The sequence below is a fragment of the Salvelinus alpinus genome, chromosome 18, assembly GCF_045679555.1.
Source record: "Salvelinus alpinus chromosome 18, SLU_Salpinus.1, whole genome shotgun sequence".
NCBI lineage: Eukaryota > Metazoa > Chordata > Actinopteri > Salmoniformes > Salmonidae > Salvelinus > Salvelinus alpinus.
This window is the reverse complement of record NC_092103.1, coordinates 50,154,981-50,173,826: the sequence shown is the minus strand read 5'-3', so window position 1 is coordinate 50,173,826 and position 18,846 is coordinate 50,154,981. Positions and strand designations below refer to the sequence as shown.

At 46.6% G+C, this 18,846-nt stretch overlaps 1 protein-coding gene across 2 annotated transcripts in view; it reads right to left on the bottom strand.

Annotated features, from left to right (window-relative positions):
* Positions 1-3,717: 3,717 nt before the first annotated feature.
* The window catches only part of LOC139544439 (uncharacterized), a 50,320-nt gene continuing 35,191 nt past the window's right edge, over positions 3,718-18,846 (bottom strand). The window contains exons 4-7 of one of the 2 annotated variants that reach the window (XM_071351540.1): positions 18,531-18,731; positions 10,608-10,802; positions 8,649-8,806; positions 3,718-4,592 (exon numbers count right to left, since the gene is read on the bottom strand). In XM_071351540.1, coding sequence (XP_071207641.1) covers positions 4,443-4,592; positions 8,649-8,806; positions 10,608-10,802; positions 18,531-18,731 — 704 coding nt within the window. In that variant the 3' untranslated portion in view covers positions 3,718-4,442. The remainder of the gene's footprint in view (positions 4,593-8,648; positions 8,807-10,607; positions 10,803-18,530; positions 18,732-18,846) is intronic. The other variant, XM_071351541.1, reaches the window with a different exon arrangement.

Genomic DNA, 18,846 nt, shown 5'->3' with positions numbered 1-18,846 from the left:
TACTTGAACTGTGAAACATTTATTTGGGCTGCAATTTCTGAGGCTGGAAACTCTAGTGAACTTATCCTCTGCAGCAGAGGTAACTCTGGGTCTTCCTTTCCTGTGGCGGTCCTCATGAGAGCCAGTTTCATCACAGCAGTTGATGGTTTTTGCAACTGCCCTTTAAGAAACTTTCCGGATTGACTGACCTTCATCTCTTAAATTAACCAGAATTTTGTATAATGTTTTGAATATGGTGTCATTTTGTTCATAAACCATGTGCCATGGAATCAGTACAGCAAAAATCTCTTGCCAACTATATATGGCACAGCTGTAAAAAATGTTGGTACTTAAATGAAACTAGTATACTTTTTAATTTATCACAATTTTAATTAACCAACTATGGTCTTTAATGCAAACAGACAAGTTCCTTACTTTTTCCACTTGCCTCTTCCATTTCTGTGGTAATGCTGCAATTAGTTGGTTGTAGTTTTGGGTAGAGCAGACATTTCCATGTCTGTGTTAGCTGTATGTGTGACAACTCCACCAGTCCTATTTATGATAACATTTACAAAGATTAGGCCTTTTTATTTTTTTCCCAAAAATGTTTTTTAATATTTGTCTTTTCTGGTGGATTAAACTGAAATTGCAAACAGCTTTCTATGTCTTCATTTAAATATAGTGATATTTTGGAGATGATGTCATTTTCAAATAACCGAAAGTGAGAGGTTGTAATCTGAATAAAGGGAGAGGTTGTAATCTGAATAAAGGGAGAGGTTGTAATCTGAATAAAGGGAGAGGCTGTAATCTGAATAAAGGGAGAGGTTGTAATCTGAATAAAGGGAGAGGCTGTAATCTGAATAAAGGGAGAGGCTGTAATCTGAATCAAGGGAGAGGCTGTAATCTGAATAAAGGGAGAGGTTGTAATCTGAATAAAGGGAGAGGTTGTAATCTGAATAAAGGGAGAGGTTGTAATCTGAATAAAGGGGAAAAGGCCATTCTTGAACATAGGGGTGAGACATTCTTACTGATCTGCTGGAGAACCAGTTTGGATTTAAGTATAACTTTTGTATGACTGGAGCCTTTAGTGAGAGAAGTCTAACGCTTTAATACGTAACATGTGCCATGTTATCTGATGGGACAAGCTACAATTTAGTGTTCTGTCACACACAAGTAAATCAACGCATTTCATTGCCTGGAGAACCCATTTAAATTTAAATGTTTGCAAGTATGGCCTCCTTGTCTCTGTTGATGCTGAAGCTGAAGATTTGTTTACTGTCCAATGGAAATGTCTAATGCTTTAGTCCGACCCCTCAGGAGCAGAGGGCAGCCATACTATGCCACCCGTTGAGCAGTTTGGAGCTGACGGACACAACAAGAGATGGCATCTAGGACACTCCCAACCAGATTGTTTTTGTCTGCATTGGGATTTGAACTGGCAACCTTTAAGGTTGCTGGGCCCGCTTTTCTAACCTGCCATTACCTGTAGCGCTGCAGCCCACACTGGTAATTGGCCAGGCTGTTGGACTCCAAGCCGTCCTTCTACCTCGAGTCCCTGAAGGAGGCCAGGTAGCTGCCCAGCTCTCTGCAGGGGAGACGGTAGATCTCCCGGGCTCTCGGACGGATACTTGGACACCAGGAAGTCTCTGACGGAGAGCTGTATGGATGGTCTTCTTTCTCCCTGTTCTCTTTCAGCTCGGTCAGAACCAACGAGAGGGAATTATACTGAAACCATTCAGAGCCCCTAGTGATTTCCCTATATAGTTCACTATGCAGGGTGCCATTGGGAACACACTATGTACTGTTGCCATAGATGCAGTGCTACAGACACACTTCAGAATTTATCCTAGAATTCTACTCGCCCAATGTGTTCAACCTTGTAAAAGTCTGTACTTTTTATTTGACAAAAACAGCCAGTGTTATAGCAGGCTATAACCATTCATGATCAATAGTTGAAAAGAGTACATGGTGTCTGTACGACCTGTTTAGTCTCAGGTCGAGTGCGAAGCGGTCCTTTCATCATGGCTGACGTGGGTGCCACTTTGGGGGGGGGGTGTTTCTGTTGGTCAACAGGGAGGGGGGGGGGGGTGTTTCTGTTGGTCAACAGGGAGGGGGGTGTTTCTGTTGGTCAACAGGGAGGGGGGGGGGTGTTTCTGTTGGTCAACAGGGAGGGGGGGGGTGTTTCTGTTGGTCAACAGGGAGGGGGGGGGTGTTTCTGTTGGTCAACAGGGAGGGGGGGGGGGTGTTTCTGTTGGTCAACAGGGAGGGGGGGGGTGTTTCTGTTGGTCAACAGGGAGGGGGGGGGGGTGTTTCTGTTGGTCAACAGGGAGGGGGGTGTTTCTGTTAGTCAACAGGGAGGGGGGGGGGTGTTTCTGTTAGTCAACAGGGGGGTGTTTAGGCGCCTGTTGAGGGACCCGTTTCCTTGTGATGATTTGTAAAGCTTCATAGTCTGGACGAATCTTTCGACGAGGCAGTTCGTTGCAGGGTGATACGGCGCTGACTTTGATGTGATGGACACCAGCTGGGGGACATCATCACTAACGAGTTGCGTTGGCGAGCCGAAGCGACTGAATATCGTAACTCTTCGATGGTTCTCTCTGCTGAAGTTGTTCTTCATCGCTGTGTGACTACGACTAGGAACATACGATCCTCCAGTCTAGGGTTTCCCAAACTCGGTCCCGGGGCCCACCCTGGGGCCCACATTTTGGTTTTTTTGCCCCTAGCACCACACAGCTGATTCAAATAACCATCTCATCGTCAAGTTTCGCAAAAAACTAAACGTGCACCCCAGGGTGGGCCCCGGGACCGAGTTTGGGAAACCCTGGAGGAGCCCAGGACAGTTTGGGAAACCCAGGGTGGGCCCCGGGACCGAGTTTGGGAAACTCTGCTCCAGTGGGCCTGCATGTGTACTCACTGCCAAGGCTCCTCTAGCTAGCTACGGCGTGTTCCTCGTCACGTGACATGCAGAACAACACTTGGCCTTGTCTTTGATAACTGCGTGCAATCTCCTTCATTCGCACCATGCCACAGTGCCCTGAATGGAGTTCTTCAAGCACCTGCCTTCTCAGTGGCGGCGGTATGATGACTCGCAAGCATCCAGACTGAAGTGTGAGCTCGTTTCTCCTCACCAGGTAAGGATTTAGGCTGTCTGACAGCTCTCCTCCTTTCCCAAGCATCCAGACTGAAGTGTGAGCTCGTTTCTCCTCACCGGGTAAGGATTTAGGCTGTCCGACAGCTCTCCTCCTTTCCCAAGCATCCAGACTGAAGTGTGAGCTCGTTTCTCCTCACCGGGTAAGGATTTAGGCTGTCCGACAGCTCCTCCTTTCCCAAGCATCCAGACTGAAGTGTGAGCTCGTTTCTCCTCACCGGGTAAGGATTTAGGCTGTCCGACAGCTCTCCTCCTTTCCCACGAGTAACAATGTACACAACCTCAGACATCACTGGATCAGTACGGGTGCCTTAAAGGGGCAAACTAAAATATCAACACGTCTACTGTTTTTCTGGAAGCTGCACCATTTCCTTACATTTTCCCCCACGTGGGCCAGCCCCTTAGCACTTTGAGTTCAAACAATGACCTTCAACCCGTCGCCATTTGAGTGACAGCTAGCAAGATGCGCACACACAGCAGAGAGCGAGCGCAATGACATGGCGCACGTGACGTAGTATGCAATTTTCAGGGACCCCCTTTTGGCTCGTGAGCGCTACTTTCAAAACTACTGGCTAAAAAGTATACAAAAGTACCGGAGAATCTCTTTAAAAACAACACTACATAGACCACCAAAAGTACCGGGGAATCTCTTTAAAAACAATTACATAGACCACCAAAAGTGCCGGAAAATCTCTTTTAACAAAAATAAGATTCTTATTTGAATAGTATTTTCCAATGTTGTTCTCCACTACTAAAAACACTTCAAAGCATTAGCACATCATTCAAAAGACTAAATAAATGTTACACATTACAGTAAATCAAACCGTTGTGCACTACAAAGTTTTTTAATGATAGTCATGGTATCTGTTGTCATGGTGTCTGTTGTCATGGTGTCTGTTGTCATGGATGGGTTAAGGTCATAGTGGGGGTGGACAGACAATTGGAATGGAGCAATAAGAACGTTTCACTTGTTTTGAAATGGCCGTCGAGCATCACTGGGGATCAGAGGGCAAGCCTGGTCCCAGACCTGTTTGTGTCGTCTTTCCAACTTGGCATGACAGCACAAACACATCTGTGGACCAGGCTTTTATCATAAGGACAAGACAGACCAACACGAAGAACGTAGGCCGTAGACAGCCGTCCAATCCCCTTTGACCACAGAACATCGGCCGTCATTTCCTGTTCGTTTCCTGACGATTCTAACATGTTAAAACTGCCACCGTTTCGTCAAAACACCGAGCAGGTAATCTACCGCAGATGGTGTTGGTCTGGTTTGTCCTACAGGCATCAGAGGTCACACCTTCCGTCTCCGGTGTTATTTGCTGACTATAGGCAGCAGGTCTCCCTTGGTTTTCATGGTTTTGATCTTGGCTCTGATGTTGTCGTCCATGGCCTGCCGGCAGCGGTGGGCGTAGTGAGCCAGCGTCTCCTCTTTCTCGTCCCACGGCGGCAGGGCGTGGAACACCTAGGATAAGATAGTACTTTATTAACCCCCCCAAGGACCAGCTAACACATACAACACCTGCAGTGGGGATTTCCTATGAAAAGCCACTGGTACAGGAGAGACACGTCCATAACGATCAGCTTTCCAAACAGGACTCTTTTGGGGGGAAGTTCCCATTTATTGCGTATATAAAATATAAATAGCTCAAACACATATTCCTATAGAATGCATCTCTGCACCTTTTCCATCAGCTTTATATGTGATACGGTAACTGTATGTGCTCTCCTCTCACCTGTGTTAACCCTTCCTGGTCACCTGTGTTAACCCTTCCTGGTCACCTGTGTTAACCCTTCCTGGTCACCTGTACTAACCCTTCCTGGTCACCTGTACTAACCCTTCCTGGTCACCTGTACTAACCCTTCCTGGTCACCTGTACTATAACCCTTCCTGGTCACCTGTGCTAACCCTTCCCGGTCACCTGTACTATAACCCTTCCCGGTCACCTGTACTATAACCCTTCCCGGTCACCTGTACTATAACCCTTCCAGGTCACCTGTACTATAACCCTTCCCGGTCACCTGTACTAACCCTTCCCGGTCACCTGTGCTAACCCTTCCCGGTCACCTGTACTATAACCCTTCCCGGTCACCTGTACTATAACCCTTCCCGGTCACCTGTACTATAACCCTTCCCGGTCACCTGTACTATAACCCTTCCCGGTCACCTGTACTATAACCCTTCCCGGTCACCTGTACTAACCCTTCCCGGTCACCTGTACTATAACCCTTCCCGGTCACATGTACTATAACCCTTCCTGTTCACCTGTACTATAACCCTTCCCGGTCACCTGTACTATAACCCTTCCCGGTCACCTGTACTAACCCTTCCTGGTCACCTGTACTATAACCCTTCCTGGTCACCTGTACTATAACCCTTCCTGTTCACCTGTACTATAACCCTTCCTGTTCACCTGTACTATAACCCTTCCCGGTCACCTGTACTATAACCCTTCCCGGTCACCTGTACTATAACCCTTCCCGGTCACCTGTACTAACCCTTCCTGGTCACCTGTACTATAACCCTTCCTGGTCACCTGTACTATAACCCTTCCCGGTCACCTGTACTATAACCCTTCCTGGTCACCTGTACTATAACCCTTCCCGGTCACCTGTACTAACCCTTCCTGGTCACCTGTACTATAACCCTTCCCGGTCACCTGTACTATAACCCTTCCCGGTCACCTGTTCTAACCCTTCCTGGTCACCTGTACTATAACCCTTCCCGGTCACCTGGACTATAACCCTTCCCGGTCACCTGTACTATAACCCTTCCCGGTCACCTGTACTATAACCCTTCCTGGTCACCTGTACTAACTCTTCCTGGTCACCTGTACTATAACCCTTCCTGGTCACCTGTACTATAACCCTTCCTGTTCACCTGTACTATAACCCTTCCTGGTCACCTGTACTATAACCCTTCCTGGTCACCTGTACTATAACCCTTCCTGGTCACCTGTACTATAACCCTTCCCGGTCACCTGTACTATAACCCTTCCTGGTCACCTGTACTAACTCTTCCTGGTCACCTGTACTATAACCCTTCCTGGTCACCTGTACTATAACCCTTCCTGTTCACCTGTACTATAACCCTTCCTGGTCACCTGTACTATAACCCTTCCTGGTCACCTGTACTAACTCTTCCTGGTCACCTGTACTATAACCCTTCCTGGTCACCTGTACTATAACCCTTCCTGTTCACCTGTACTATAACCCTTCCTGGTCACCTGTACTATAACCCTTCCTGGTCACCTGTACTAACCCTTCCCGGTCACCTGTACTATAACCCTTCCCGGTCACCTGTACTATAACCCTTCCCGGTCACCTGTACTAACCCTTCCCGGTCACCTGTACTAACCCTTCCCGGTCACCTGTGCTAACCCTTCCCGGTCACCTGTGCTAACCCTTCCCGGTCACCTGTGCTAACCCTTCCCGGTCACCTGTGCTAACCCTTCCCGGTCACCTGTGCTAACCCTTCCCGGTCACCTGTGCTAACCCTTCCCGGTCACCTGTACTAACCCTTCCCGGTCACCTGTACTAACGTCACCTGTTCTAACCCTTCCTGGTCACCTGTACTAACCCTTCCTGGTCACCTGTGTTAACCCTTCCTGGTCACCTGTGTTAACCCTTCCTGGTCACCTGTACTAACCCTTCCCGGTCACCTGTACTAACGTCACCTGTTCTAACCCTTCCTGGTCACCTGTACTAACCCTTCCCGGTCACCTGTGCTAACCCTTCCTGGTCACCTGTGTTAACCCTTCCTGGTCACCTGTGTTAACCCTTCCTGGTCACCTGTGTTAACCCTTCCCGGTCACCTGTACTATAACCCTTCCCGGTCACCTGTACTATAACCCTTCCCGGTCACCTGTACTAACCCTTCCTGGTCACCTGTACTATAACCCTTCCTGGTCACCTGTACTATAACCCTTCCTGTTCACCTGTACTATAACCCTTCCCGGTCACCTGTATTATAACCCTTCCCGGTCACCTGTACTAACCCTTCCTGGTCACCTGTACTATAACCCTTCCTGGTCACCTGTACTATAACCCTTCCTGTTCACCTGTACTATAACCCTTCCCGGTCACCTGTACTATAACCCTTCCCGGTCACCTGTACTAACCCTTCCTGGTCACCTGTACTATAACCCTTCCTGGTCACCTGTACTATAACCCTTCCTGTTCACCTGTACTATAACCCTTCCTGTTCACCTGTACTATAACCCTTCCCGGTCACCTGTACTATAACCCTTCCCGGTCACCTGTACTATAACCCTTCCTGGTCACCTGTACTATAACCCTTCCTGGTCACCTGTACTATAACCCTTCCTGGTCACCTGTACTAACCCTTCCCGGTCACCTGTACTATAACCCTTCCCGGTCACCTGTACTATAACCCTTCCCGGTCACCTGTACTAACCCTTCCCGGTCACCTGTGCTAACCCTTCCCGGTCACCTGTGCTAACCCTTCCCGGTCACCTGTGCTAACCCTTCCCGGTCACCTGTGCTAACCCTTCCCGGTCACCTGTACTAACCCTTCCCGGTCACCTGTACTAACGTCACCTGTTCTAACCCTTCCCGGTCACCTGTACTAACCCTTCCCGGTCACCTGTACTAACCCTTCCCGGTCACCTGTACTAACCCTTCCCGGTCACCTGTGCTAACCCTTCCCGGTCACCTGTGCTAACCCTTCCCGGTCACCTGTGCTAACCCTTCCCGGTCACCTGTGCTAACCCTTCCCGGTCACCTGTTCTAACCCTTCCCGGTCACCTGTACTAACCCGTCCCGGTCACCTGTACTAACCCTTCCCGGTCACCTGTACTAACCCTTCCCGGTCACCTGTGCTAACCCTTCCCGGTCACCTGTGCTAACCCTTCCCGGTCACCTGTGCTAACCCTTCCCGGTCACCTGTACTAACCCTTCCCGGTCACCTGTGCTAACCCTTCCCGGTCACCTGTGCTAACCCTTCCCGGTCACCTGTGCTAACCCTTCCCGGTCACCTGTGCTAACCCTTCCCGGTCACCTGTGCTAACCCTTCCCGGTCACCTGTGCTAACCCTTCCCGGTCACCTGTGCTAACCCTTCCCGGTCACCTGTGCCAACCCTTCCCGGTCACCTGTGCTAACCCTTCCCGGTCACCTGTGCTAACCCTTCCCGGTCACCTGTGCTAACCCTTCCCGGTCACCTGTGCTAACATCACCTGTTCTAACCCTTCCTGGTCACCTGTACTAACCCTTCCCGGTCACCTGTGCCAACCCTTCCCGGTCACCTGTGCCAACCCTTCCCGGTCACCTGTGCCAACCCTTCCCGGTCACCTGTACTACCTATACACACACGAGACCAGTGACCCATGACCCCAACATATAGTGCCCTCTAGTGTACAAAACAAGTCAAAATAACCCTTGACAGACAACATATACACAACTCAAACAGGCCAAAATGGCTCCAACAACACTGAATAAATACAATGAAAGACACAAATGATAAAAACCTAATCCCAGACTAAAAAGTCCCCATCGGATTACCTCTGGAGCAGCCAGGCTCAGCTCGGCGATGGCGGCCGTCCGTGAGATGGTGTTCCGGTCGACGCCCACCCGGTCGAACGCCACCTTCATGGAGACGCTGCGTCTGAACTCTTGCAGGGCCGCCATGTACCTGGCGATGACGCCCACCACGTTCTTCACTGGCGAGAGACAGGACGACGGGGTTACGTAATAGTAAAACAAATGCTTTTTTTTTTTGTCTAAAATGCTGATTTCGCAACTCTTTATTTGACATGTTTCAGTGTGATGGAGATGTGGTAGAGAGCTCATCTCCTATCTTTGCTTTGGCCACTTCTGTGACAGCATGGGCAGCGCCATCACCAGACTTTGGTCCAAGTGCGCCCTCTATCCAACTCTATGGTATTGGGTACAGTCCAGACTCTGTTTAAGGGGTATCTACAGTCCAGACTCTGTTTAAGGGGTATCTACAGTCCAGACTCTGTTTAAGGGGTATCTACAGTCCAGACTCTGTTTAAGGGGTATCTACAGTACTGACTCTGTTTAAGGGGTATCTACAGTCCAGACTCTGTTTAAGGGGTATCTACAGTACTGACTCTGTTTAAGGGGTATCTACAGTCCAGACTCTGTTTAAGGGGTATCTACAGTCCAGACTCTGTTTAAGGGGTATCTACAGTCCAGACTCTGTTTAAGGGGTATCTACAGTCCAGACTCTGTTTAAGGGGCACCTACAGTACTGTAGTCCTGACTCTGTTTAAGGGGCATCTACAGTACTGACTCTGTTTAAGGGGTATCTACAGTACTGTAGTCCTGACTCTGTTTAAGGGGTATCTACAGTACTGACTCTGTTTAAGGGGTATCTACAGTACTGTAGTCCTGACTCTGTTTAAGGGGTATCTACAGTACTGACTCTGTTTAAGGGGTATCTACAGTACTGACTCTGTTTAAGGGGTATCTACAGTACTGTAGTCCAGACTCTGTTTAAGGGGTATCTACAGTACTGACTCTATTTAAGGGGTATCTACAGTACTGTAGTCCTGACTCTGTTTAAGGGGTATCTACAGTACTGACTCTGTTTAAGGGGTATCTACAGTACTGACTCTGTTTAAGGGGTATCTACAGTACTGACTCTGTTTAAGGGGTATCTACAGTACTGACTCTGTTTAAGGGGTATCTACAGTACTGACTCTGTTTAAGGGGTATCTACAGTACTGACTCTGTTTAAGGGGTATCTACAGTACTGACTCTGTTTAAGGGGTATCTACAGTACTGACTCTGTTTAAGGGGTATCTACAGTACTGTAGTCCTGACTCTGTTTAAGGGGTATCTACAGTCCAGACTCTGTTTAAGGGGTATCTACAGTACTGACTCTGTTTAAGGGGTATCTACAGTACTGACTCTGTTTAAGGGGTATCTACAGTACTGACTCTGTTTAAGGGGTATCTACAGTCCTGACTCTGTTTAAGGGGTATCTACAGTACTGACTCTGTTTAAGGGGTATCTACAGTACTGACTCTGTTTAAGGGGTATCTACAGTACTGACTCTGTTTAAGGGGTATCTACAGTACTGACTCTGTTTAAGGGGTATCTACAGTACTGACTCTGTTTAAGGGGTATCTACAGTACTGACTCTGTTTAAGGGGTATCTACAGTACTGACTCTGTTTAAGGGGTATCTACAGTACTGACTCTGTTTAAGGGTATCTACAGTACTGACTCTGTTTAAGGGGTATCTACAGTACTGACTCTGTTTAAGGGGTATCTACAGTACTGACTCTGTTTAAGGGGTATCTACAGTACTGACTCTGTTTAAGGGGTATCTACAGTACTGACTCTGTTTAAGGGTATCTACAGTACTGACTCTGTTTAAGGGGTATCTACAGTACTGACTCTGTTTAAGGGGTATCTACAGTACTGACTCTGTTTAAGGGGTATCTACAGTACTGTAGTCCTGACTCTGTTTAAGGGTATGTACAGTACTTACTCCTGACTCGTGTGTTCTCTCCATCTCTGCTCCTCTTGGAGCTCTTCATCACCCTGTGGAGCTCCACCTCCTCAAAGCTGTCGAACAGGGCGGGGTTCTCAAAAGCCACACCCTCGTCAGGGAAACCCACCCCCATGTGGGAGGAGCTACCCGTCCCCAGCTCCATTTGGCTGGACGAAAGACCACGCCTCTTCTCTGAGGAAAATGAAAAACCATTAAACCGATGGTCTCTGACAGAAACATCACGCCATGTTTTTAACTCTGGTTTATAATGTCATGCCTCCCCATCCCTGCTGATGATGATCAGGTAGTTTGTAGATTAAGCCTCAGACTAGGCCTAATTATGTTCTATACTGAACAACAATATAAAATGCAACATGTAAAGTGTTGGTCCCATATTTCATGAGCTGAAATAAAAAGTGTCGGACAAAAAGCTTATTTCTCAAAAAAAATAAAAATTGCACGAATGTGTTTATATCCCTGTCAGTGAGCATTTCTCCTTTTGCCAAGATAATCCATCCACCTGACAGGTGTGGCATATCAAGAAGCTGATTAAACAGCATGATCATTACACATGTGCACCTTGTGCTGTGGGACAATAAAAGGCCACTCTAAAATGTGCAGTTTTGTCACACAACACAATGCCACAGATGTCTGACGTTTTGAGGGAGCGTGCAATTGGCATGCTGACTGCAGGAATGTCCACTGGAGCTGTTGCCAAATAATTGAATGTTCATTTCTCCAAAATAAGCCTCCAACGTTGTTTTTGGGAATTTGGCAGTACGTCCGAACGGCCTCCAAAACGTAGACCACGTGTATGGTGTTGTGGGTGAGCGGTTTGCTGATGTCGTGAACAGAGTGCCCCATGGTGGCGGTGGGGTTATGGTATGGACAGGCATAAACCACGGACAACGAACACAATTGCATTTTATTAAATGTCAATTTGAATGCACAGAGATTTTTTTTCATGGTACACTACCATTCAAAAGTTTGTGGTCACTTAGAAATGTCCTTGTTTTTGTCCATTAAAATAACATAACATTTATCAGAAATACAGTGTAGACATTGTTAATGTTGTAAATGACTATTGTAGCTGGAAACGGCAGATTATTTATGTAATATCTACATAGGCGTACAGAGGCCCGTTATCAGCAACCAATCACTCCTGTGTTCCAACAGCACGTTGTGTTACCTAATCCAAGTTTATAATTTTAAAAGGCTAATTGATCATTAGAAAACCCTTTTGCAATTATGTTAGCACAGCTGAAAACTGTTGTTCTAATTAAAGAAGCAATAAAACTGGCCTTCTTTAGACTAGTTGAGTATCTGGAGCATCAGCATTTGTGGGTTCGATTACAGGCTCAAAATGGCCAGAAACAAAGACCTTTCTTCTGAAACTCGTCAGTCTATTCTTGTTCTGAGAAATGAAGGCTGTTCCATGTGAGAAATTGCCAAGAAGCTGAAGATCTCGTACAATGCTGTGTACTACTCCCTTCACAGAACAGCTCAAACTGTCTCTAACCAGAATAGAAAGAGGAGTGGGAGGCCCCGGTGCACAACTGAAAAAAAGGACAAGTACATTAGAGTGTCTAGTTTGAGAAACAGACGCCTCACAAGTCCTCAACTGGCAGCTTCATTAAATAGTACCAGCAAAACACCAGTCTCAACATCAACAGTGAAGAGGCAGGATGCTGGCCTTCTAGGCAGAGTTTCTCTGTCCAGTGTCTGTATTCTTTTTCCATCTTAATCTTTTATTTTTATTGGCCAGTCTGAGATATGGCTTTTTCTTTGCAACTCTGCCTAGAAGGTCAGCATCACGGAGTCACCTCTTCACTGTTGACGTTGAGAATGGTGTTTATATATATACACACACAAGTACGTGGACACCCCTTCAAATTAGTGGATTCGGCTATTTCAGCTATACCTGTTGCTTACAGGTGTATAAAATCGAGCACACTGACATGCAATCTCCATAGACAAACACAATGGCCTTACTGAAGAGCTCAGTGACTTTCTACGTGGTACCGTCATAGGATGCCACCTTTCCAACAAGTCAGTTTGTCAAATTTCTACCCTGCTAGAGCTGCCCTGGTCAACTGTAAGTGCTGTTATTGTCAAGTGGAAACGTCTAGGAGCAACAACGGCTCAGCCACGAAGTGGTAGGCCACTCAAGTTCACAGAACGTGACCGCCGAGTGCTGAAGTGTGTAAAAATCATCTGTCCTCACTACCGAGTTCAAACAGCATACAATGACATTCTAGACAATTCTGTGCTTCCAACTTTGTGGCAACAGTTTGGGGAAGGCCCTTTCCTGTTTCAGCATGACAATGCCCCCGTTCACAAAGCGAGGTCCATACAGAAATGGTTTGTTTAGATCGGTGTGGAAGAACTTGACTGGACTGCACAGAGCCCTGACCTCAACCTTTGGGATGAATTAGAACGCCAACTGCGAGCCAGGCCTTATCGCCCCAACATGAGTGCCCGACCTCACTAATGCTCTTGTGGCTGAATGAAAGCAAAGTCCCCGCATCAATGTTCCAACATCTAGTGGAAAGCCTTCCCAGAAGAGTGGAGGCTGTTATAGCAGCAAAGGGGAGACCAACTCCATATTAATGCCCATGATATTTGGAATGAGATGTTCGACGAGCAGGTGTCCACATACTTTTGGTTGTGTGTGTGCGCGTGTGTCTGTGTGTGTGTGTGTACACAAGTTAAAATACAAATACAGTCATGGGAATCACAAATAAAACATCACAAACCAAAAAACAGTTACATTCTGACACAAATAAGTTCCCAATCAATAATTTAAATTGGCCGAACGGCACCAGAACATCAAGATGAAATGTATTTTGTGTTTTGTTCCAGCAATACGGTGCATTAACCTGTTGAGGATAGGGGGCGCTATTTAAACTGAAATCAGATTTACCTAGCTGGGTGGAGACCCTAGGAACCTCTAGTTAACCAATCCTGTGAACGGGTTGGGAACCTCAAGAGTTAACCAATCCTGTGAACAGGTTAGGAACCTCTAGTTAACCAATCCTGTGAACAGGTTAGGAACCTCTAGTTAACCAATCCTGTGAACAGGTTGGGAACCTCTAGTTAACCAATCCTGTGAACAGGTTAGGAACCTCTAGTTAACCAATCCTGTGAACGGGTTAGGAACCTCTAGTTAACCAATCCTGTGAACAGGTTAGGAACCTCTAGTTAACCAATCCTGTGAACGGGTTAGGAACCTCTAGTTAACCAATCCTGTGAACGGGTTAGGAACCTCAAGAGTTAACCAATCCTGTGAACAGGTTAGGAACCCCAAGAGTTAACCAATCCTGTGAACAGTTTAGGAACCTCAAGAGTTAACCAATCCTGTGAACAGGTTAGGAACCCCAAGAGTTAACCAATCCTGTCAACAGGTTAGGAACCCCAAGAGTTAACCAATCCTGTGAACAGTTTAGGAACCTCAAGAGTTAACCAATCCTGTGAACAGGTTAGGAACCTCTAGTTAACCAATCCTGTGAACGGGTTAGGAACCCCAAGAGTTAACCAATCCTGTGAACAGGTTAGGAACCTCTAGTTAACCAATCCTGTGAACGGGTTGGGAACCTCTAGTTAACCAATCCTGTGAACGGGTTAGGAACCTCTAGTTAACCAATCCTGTGAACAGGTTAGGAACCTCTAGTTAACCAATCCTGTGAACGGGTTAGGAACCTCTAGTTAACCAATCCTGTGAACAGGTTAGGAACCTCTAGTTAACCAATCCTGTGAACAGGTTAGGAACCTCTAGTTAACCAATCCTGTGAACAGGTTGGGAACCTCTAGTTAACCAATCCTGTGAACAGGTTAGGAACCTCAATAGTTAACCAATCCTGTGAACGGGTTAGGAACCTCTAGTTAACCAATCCTGTGAACGGGTTAGGAACCTCTAGTTAACCAATCCTGTGAACAGGTTAGGAACCTCTAGTTAACCAATCCTGTGAACAGGTTAGGAACCTCTAGTTAACCAATCCTGTGAACAGGTTAGGAACCTCTAGTTAACCAATCCTGTGAACAGGTTAGGAACCTCTAGTTAACCAATCCTGTGAACGGGTTAGGAACCTCTAGTTAACCAATCCTGTGAACAGGTTAGGAACCTCTAGTTAACCAATCCTGTGAACGGGTTGGGAACCTCTAGTTAACCAATCCTGTGAACAGGTTAGGAACCTCTAGTTAACCAATCCTGTGAACGGGTTGGGAACCTCTAGTTAACCAATCCTGTGAACAGGTCAGGAACCTCTAGTTAACCAATCCTGTGAACAGGTTAGGAACCTGTAGTTAACCAATCCTGTGAACGGGTTAGGAACCTCTAGTTAACCAATCCTGTGAACGGGTTAGGAACCTCAAGAGTTAACCAATCCTGTGAACGGGTTAGGAACCTCTAGTTAACCAATCCTGTGAACAGGTTAGGAACCTCTAGTTAACCAATCCTGTGAACGGGTTGGGAACCTCTAGTTAACCAATCCTGTGAACAGGTTAGGAACCTCAAGAGTTAACCAATCCTGTGAACGGGTTGGGAACCTCTAGTTAACCAATCCTGTGAACAGTTTAGGAACCTCAAGAGTTAACCAATAATGTGAATGGGTTAGGAACCTCTAGTTAACCAATCCTGTGAACAGGTTAGGAACCTCTAGTTAACCAATCCTGTGAACGGGTTAGGAACCTCTAGTTAACCAATCCTGTGAACAGGTTAGGAACCCCAAGAGTTAACCAATCCTGTGAACAGTTTAGGAACCTCAAGAGTTAACCAATCCTGTGAACAGGTTAGGAACCCCAAGAGTTAACCAATCCTGTCAACAGGTTAGGAACCCCAAGAGTTAACCAATCCTGTGAACAGTTTAGGAACCTCAAGAGTTAACCAATCCTGTGAACAGGTTAGGAACCTCTAGTTAACCAATCCTGTGAACGGGTTAGGAACCCCAAGAGTTAACCAATCCTGTGAACAGGTTAGGAACCTCTAGTTAACCAATCCTGTGAACGGGTTGGGAACCTCTAGTTAACCAATCCTGTGAACGGGTTAGGAACCTCTAGTTAACCAATCCTGTGAACAGGTTAGGAACCTCTAGTTAACCAATCCTGTGAACGGGTTAGGAACCTCTAGTTAACCAATCCTGTGAACAGGTTAGGAACCTCTAGTTAACCAATCCTGTGAACAGGTTAGGAACCTCTAGTTAACCAATCCTGTGAACAGGTTGGGAACCTCTAGTTAACCAATCCTGTGAACAGGTTAGGAACCTCAATAGTTAACCAATCCTGTGAACGGGTTAGGAACCTCTAGTTAACCAATCCTGTGAACGGGTTAGGAACCTCTAGTTAACCAATCCTGTGAACAGGTTAGGAACCTCTAGTTAACCAATCCTGTGAACAGGTTAGGAACCTCTAGTTAACCAATCCTGTGAACAGGTTAGGAACCTCTAGTTAACCAATCCTGTGAACAGGTTAGGAACCTCTAGTTAACCAATCCTGTGAACGGGTTAGGAACCTCTAGTTAACCAATCCTGTGAACAGGTTAGGAACCTCTAGTTAACCAATCCTGTGAACGGGTTGGGAACCTCTAGTTAACCAATCCTGTGAACAGGTTAGGAACCTCTAGTTAACCAATCCTGTGAACGGGTTGGGAACCTCTAGTTAACCAATCCTGTGAACAGGTCAGGAACCTCTAGTTAACCAATCCTGTGAACAGGTTAGGAACCTGTAGTTAACCAATCCTGTGAACGGGTTAGGAACCTCTAGTTAACCAATCCTGTGAACGGGTTAGGAACCTCAAGAGTTAACCAATCCTGTGAACGGGTTAGGAACCTCTAGTTAACCAATCCTGTGAACAGGTTAGGAACCTCTAGTTAACCAATCCTGTGAACGGGTTGGGAACCTCTAGTTAACCAATCCTGTGAACAGGTTAGGAACCTCAAGAGTTAACCAATCCTGTGAACGGGTTGGGAACCTCTAGTTAACCAATCCTGTGAACAGTTTAGGAACCTCAAGAGTTAACCAATAATGTGAATGGGTTAGGAACCTCTAGTTAACCAATCCTGTGAACAGGTTAGGAACCTCTAGTTAACCAATCCTGTGAACGGGTTAGGAACCTCTAGTTAACCAATCCTGTGAACGGGTTGGGAACCTCTAGTTAACCAATCCTGTGAACAGTTTAGGAACCTCAAGAGTTAACCAATCCTGTGAACGGGTTAGGAACCTCTAGTTAACCAATCCTGTGAACGGGTTAGGAACCTCTAGTTAACCAATCCTGTGAACGGGTTAGGAACCTCTAGTTAACCAATCCTGTGAACGGGTTAGGAACCTCTAGTTAACCAATCCTGTGAACGGGTTAGGAACCTCTAGTTAACCAATCCTGTGAACGGGTTAGGAACCTCTAGTTAACCAATCCTGTGAACGGGTTAGGAACCTCAAGAGTTAACCAATCCTGTGAACGGGTTAGGAACCTCAAGAGTTAACCAATCCTGTGAACGGGTTAGGAACCTCTAGTTAACCAATCCTGTGAACGGGTTAGGAACCTCTAGTTAACCAATCCTGTGAACAGGTTAGGAACCTCTAGTTAACCAATCCTGTGAACGGGTTAGGAACCTCTAGTTAACCAATCCTGTGAACGGGTTAGGAACCTCTAGTTAACCAATCCTGTGAACGGGTTAGGAACCTCTAGTTAACCAATCCTGTGAACGGGTTAGGAACCTCTAGTTAACCAATCCTGTGAACGGGTTGGGAACCTCTAGTTAACCAATCCTGTGAACAGTTTAGGAACCTCTAGTTAACCAATCCTGTGAACAGTTTAGGAACCTCAAGAGTTAACCAATCCTGTGAACGGGTTAGGAACCTCTAGTTAACCAATCCTGTGAACGGGTTAGGAACCTCTAGTTAACCAATCCTGTGAACGGGTTAGGAACCTCTAGTTAACCAATCCTGTGAACAGGTTAGGAATCTCTAGTTAACCAATCCTGTGAACGGGTTAGGAACCTCTAGTTAACCAATCCTGTGAACGGGTTAGGAAACTCTAGTTAACCAATCCTGTGAACAGGTTAGGAACCTCTAGTTAACCAATCCTGTGAACGGGTTAGGAACCTCTAGTTAACCAATCCTGTGAACGGGTTAGGAACCTCAAGAGTTAACCAATCCTGTGAACGGGTTAGGAACCCCTAGTTAACCAATCCTGTGAACAGGTTAGGAACCTCTAGTTAACCAATCCTGTGAACAGGTTAGGAACCTCTAGTTAACCAATCCTGTGAACAGGTTAGGAACCTCTAGTTAACCAATCCTGTGAACGGGTTAGGAACCTCTAGTTAACCAATCCTGTGAACGGGTTAGGAACCTCTAGTTAACCAATCCTGTGAACAGGTTAGGATCCTCTAGTTAACCAATCCTGTGAACGGGTCAGGAACTCCAAGAGTTAACCAATCCTGTGAACGGGTCAGGAATTTCGCTAGTGTATTCGTTAGAATAAGATCAGCGTTGACTTTGAAGGATCTTTAGGGTTGGGCCATGTAGTCTTAGTCACCAGCTGGGTTAGGTTTAGGTCATTACACATCTAGATTGTCTGAAGCCTGCATTTCCCAATCATAATTTAGGTCACCCGGGATAATAATTTCTGACTTGGTAGAAGACAACAAACTAGTTAACTCCTCGAGTGCACAGCCGAGAGAGGACGGTAGACCCCTAAAACAGTTATGGATACATTTTTACCCAGACAAACAGACAGATAGTAGCGCCAATTTTTGGGGCAAGGGAAATTGATTTTAGTAAACAGACTTGGGTTTTTTTCTATCAAAATGGCCACTCCACCTCTACCCTGTCTGTCAGCACTGAACACATAACCCTCAATATTAATATCCCATCATATAACATCCCATTGAGCTCATAGCGTACCTGAGAAGAATGAGAGGTGCCTACCTGGGCGTAGTAAGAGCGTACCTGGTCGAAGCTGGTCTTGCAGGAAGTCACAGATGAGTTCAGCCTTCTTAGTGAGTTCCTGTTGCAGCAGCTCCTTGTCCTGTTTCAGACCAGAGATGGTCTCTCCCATCTGCTCACTGCGGCTCCGCTCCACACTCAGCAACGCTCGCAGACGCTCTATCTCACACAGAGCTGGACCCACTGGTAACGAAGACAGGAAGGTTGAGACAGGAACACTATACAGCTCCACACTCAGCCTCTCTATCTCACACAGAGCTGGACCCACTGGTAACGAAGACAGGAAGATTGAGACAGG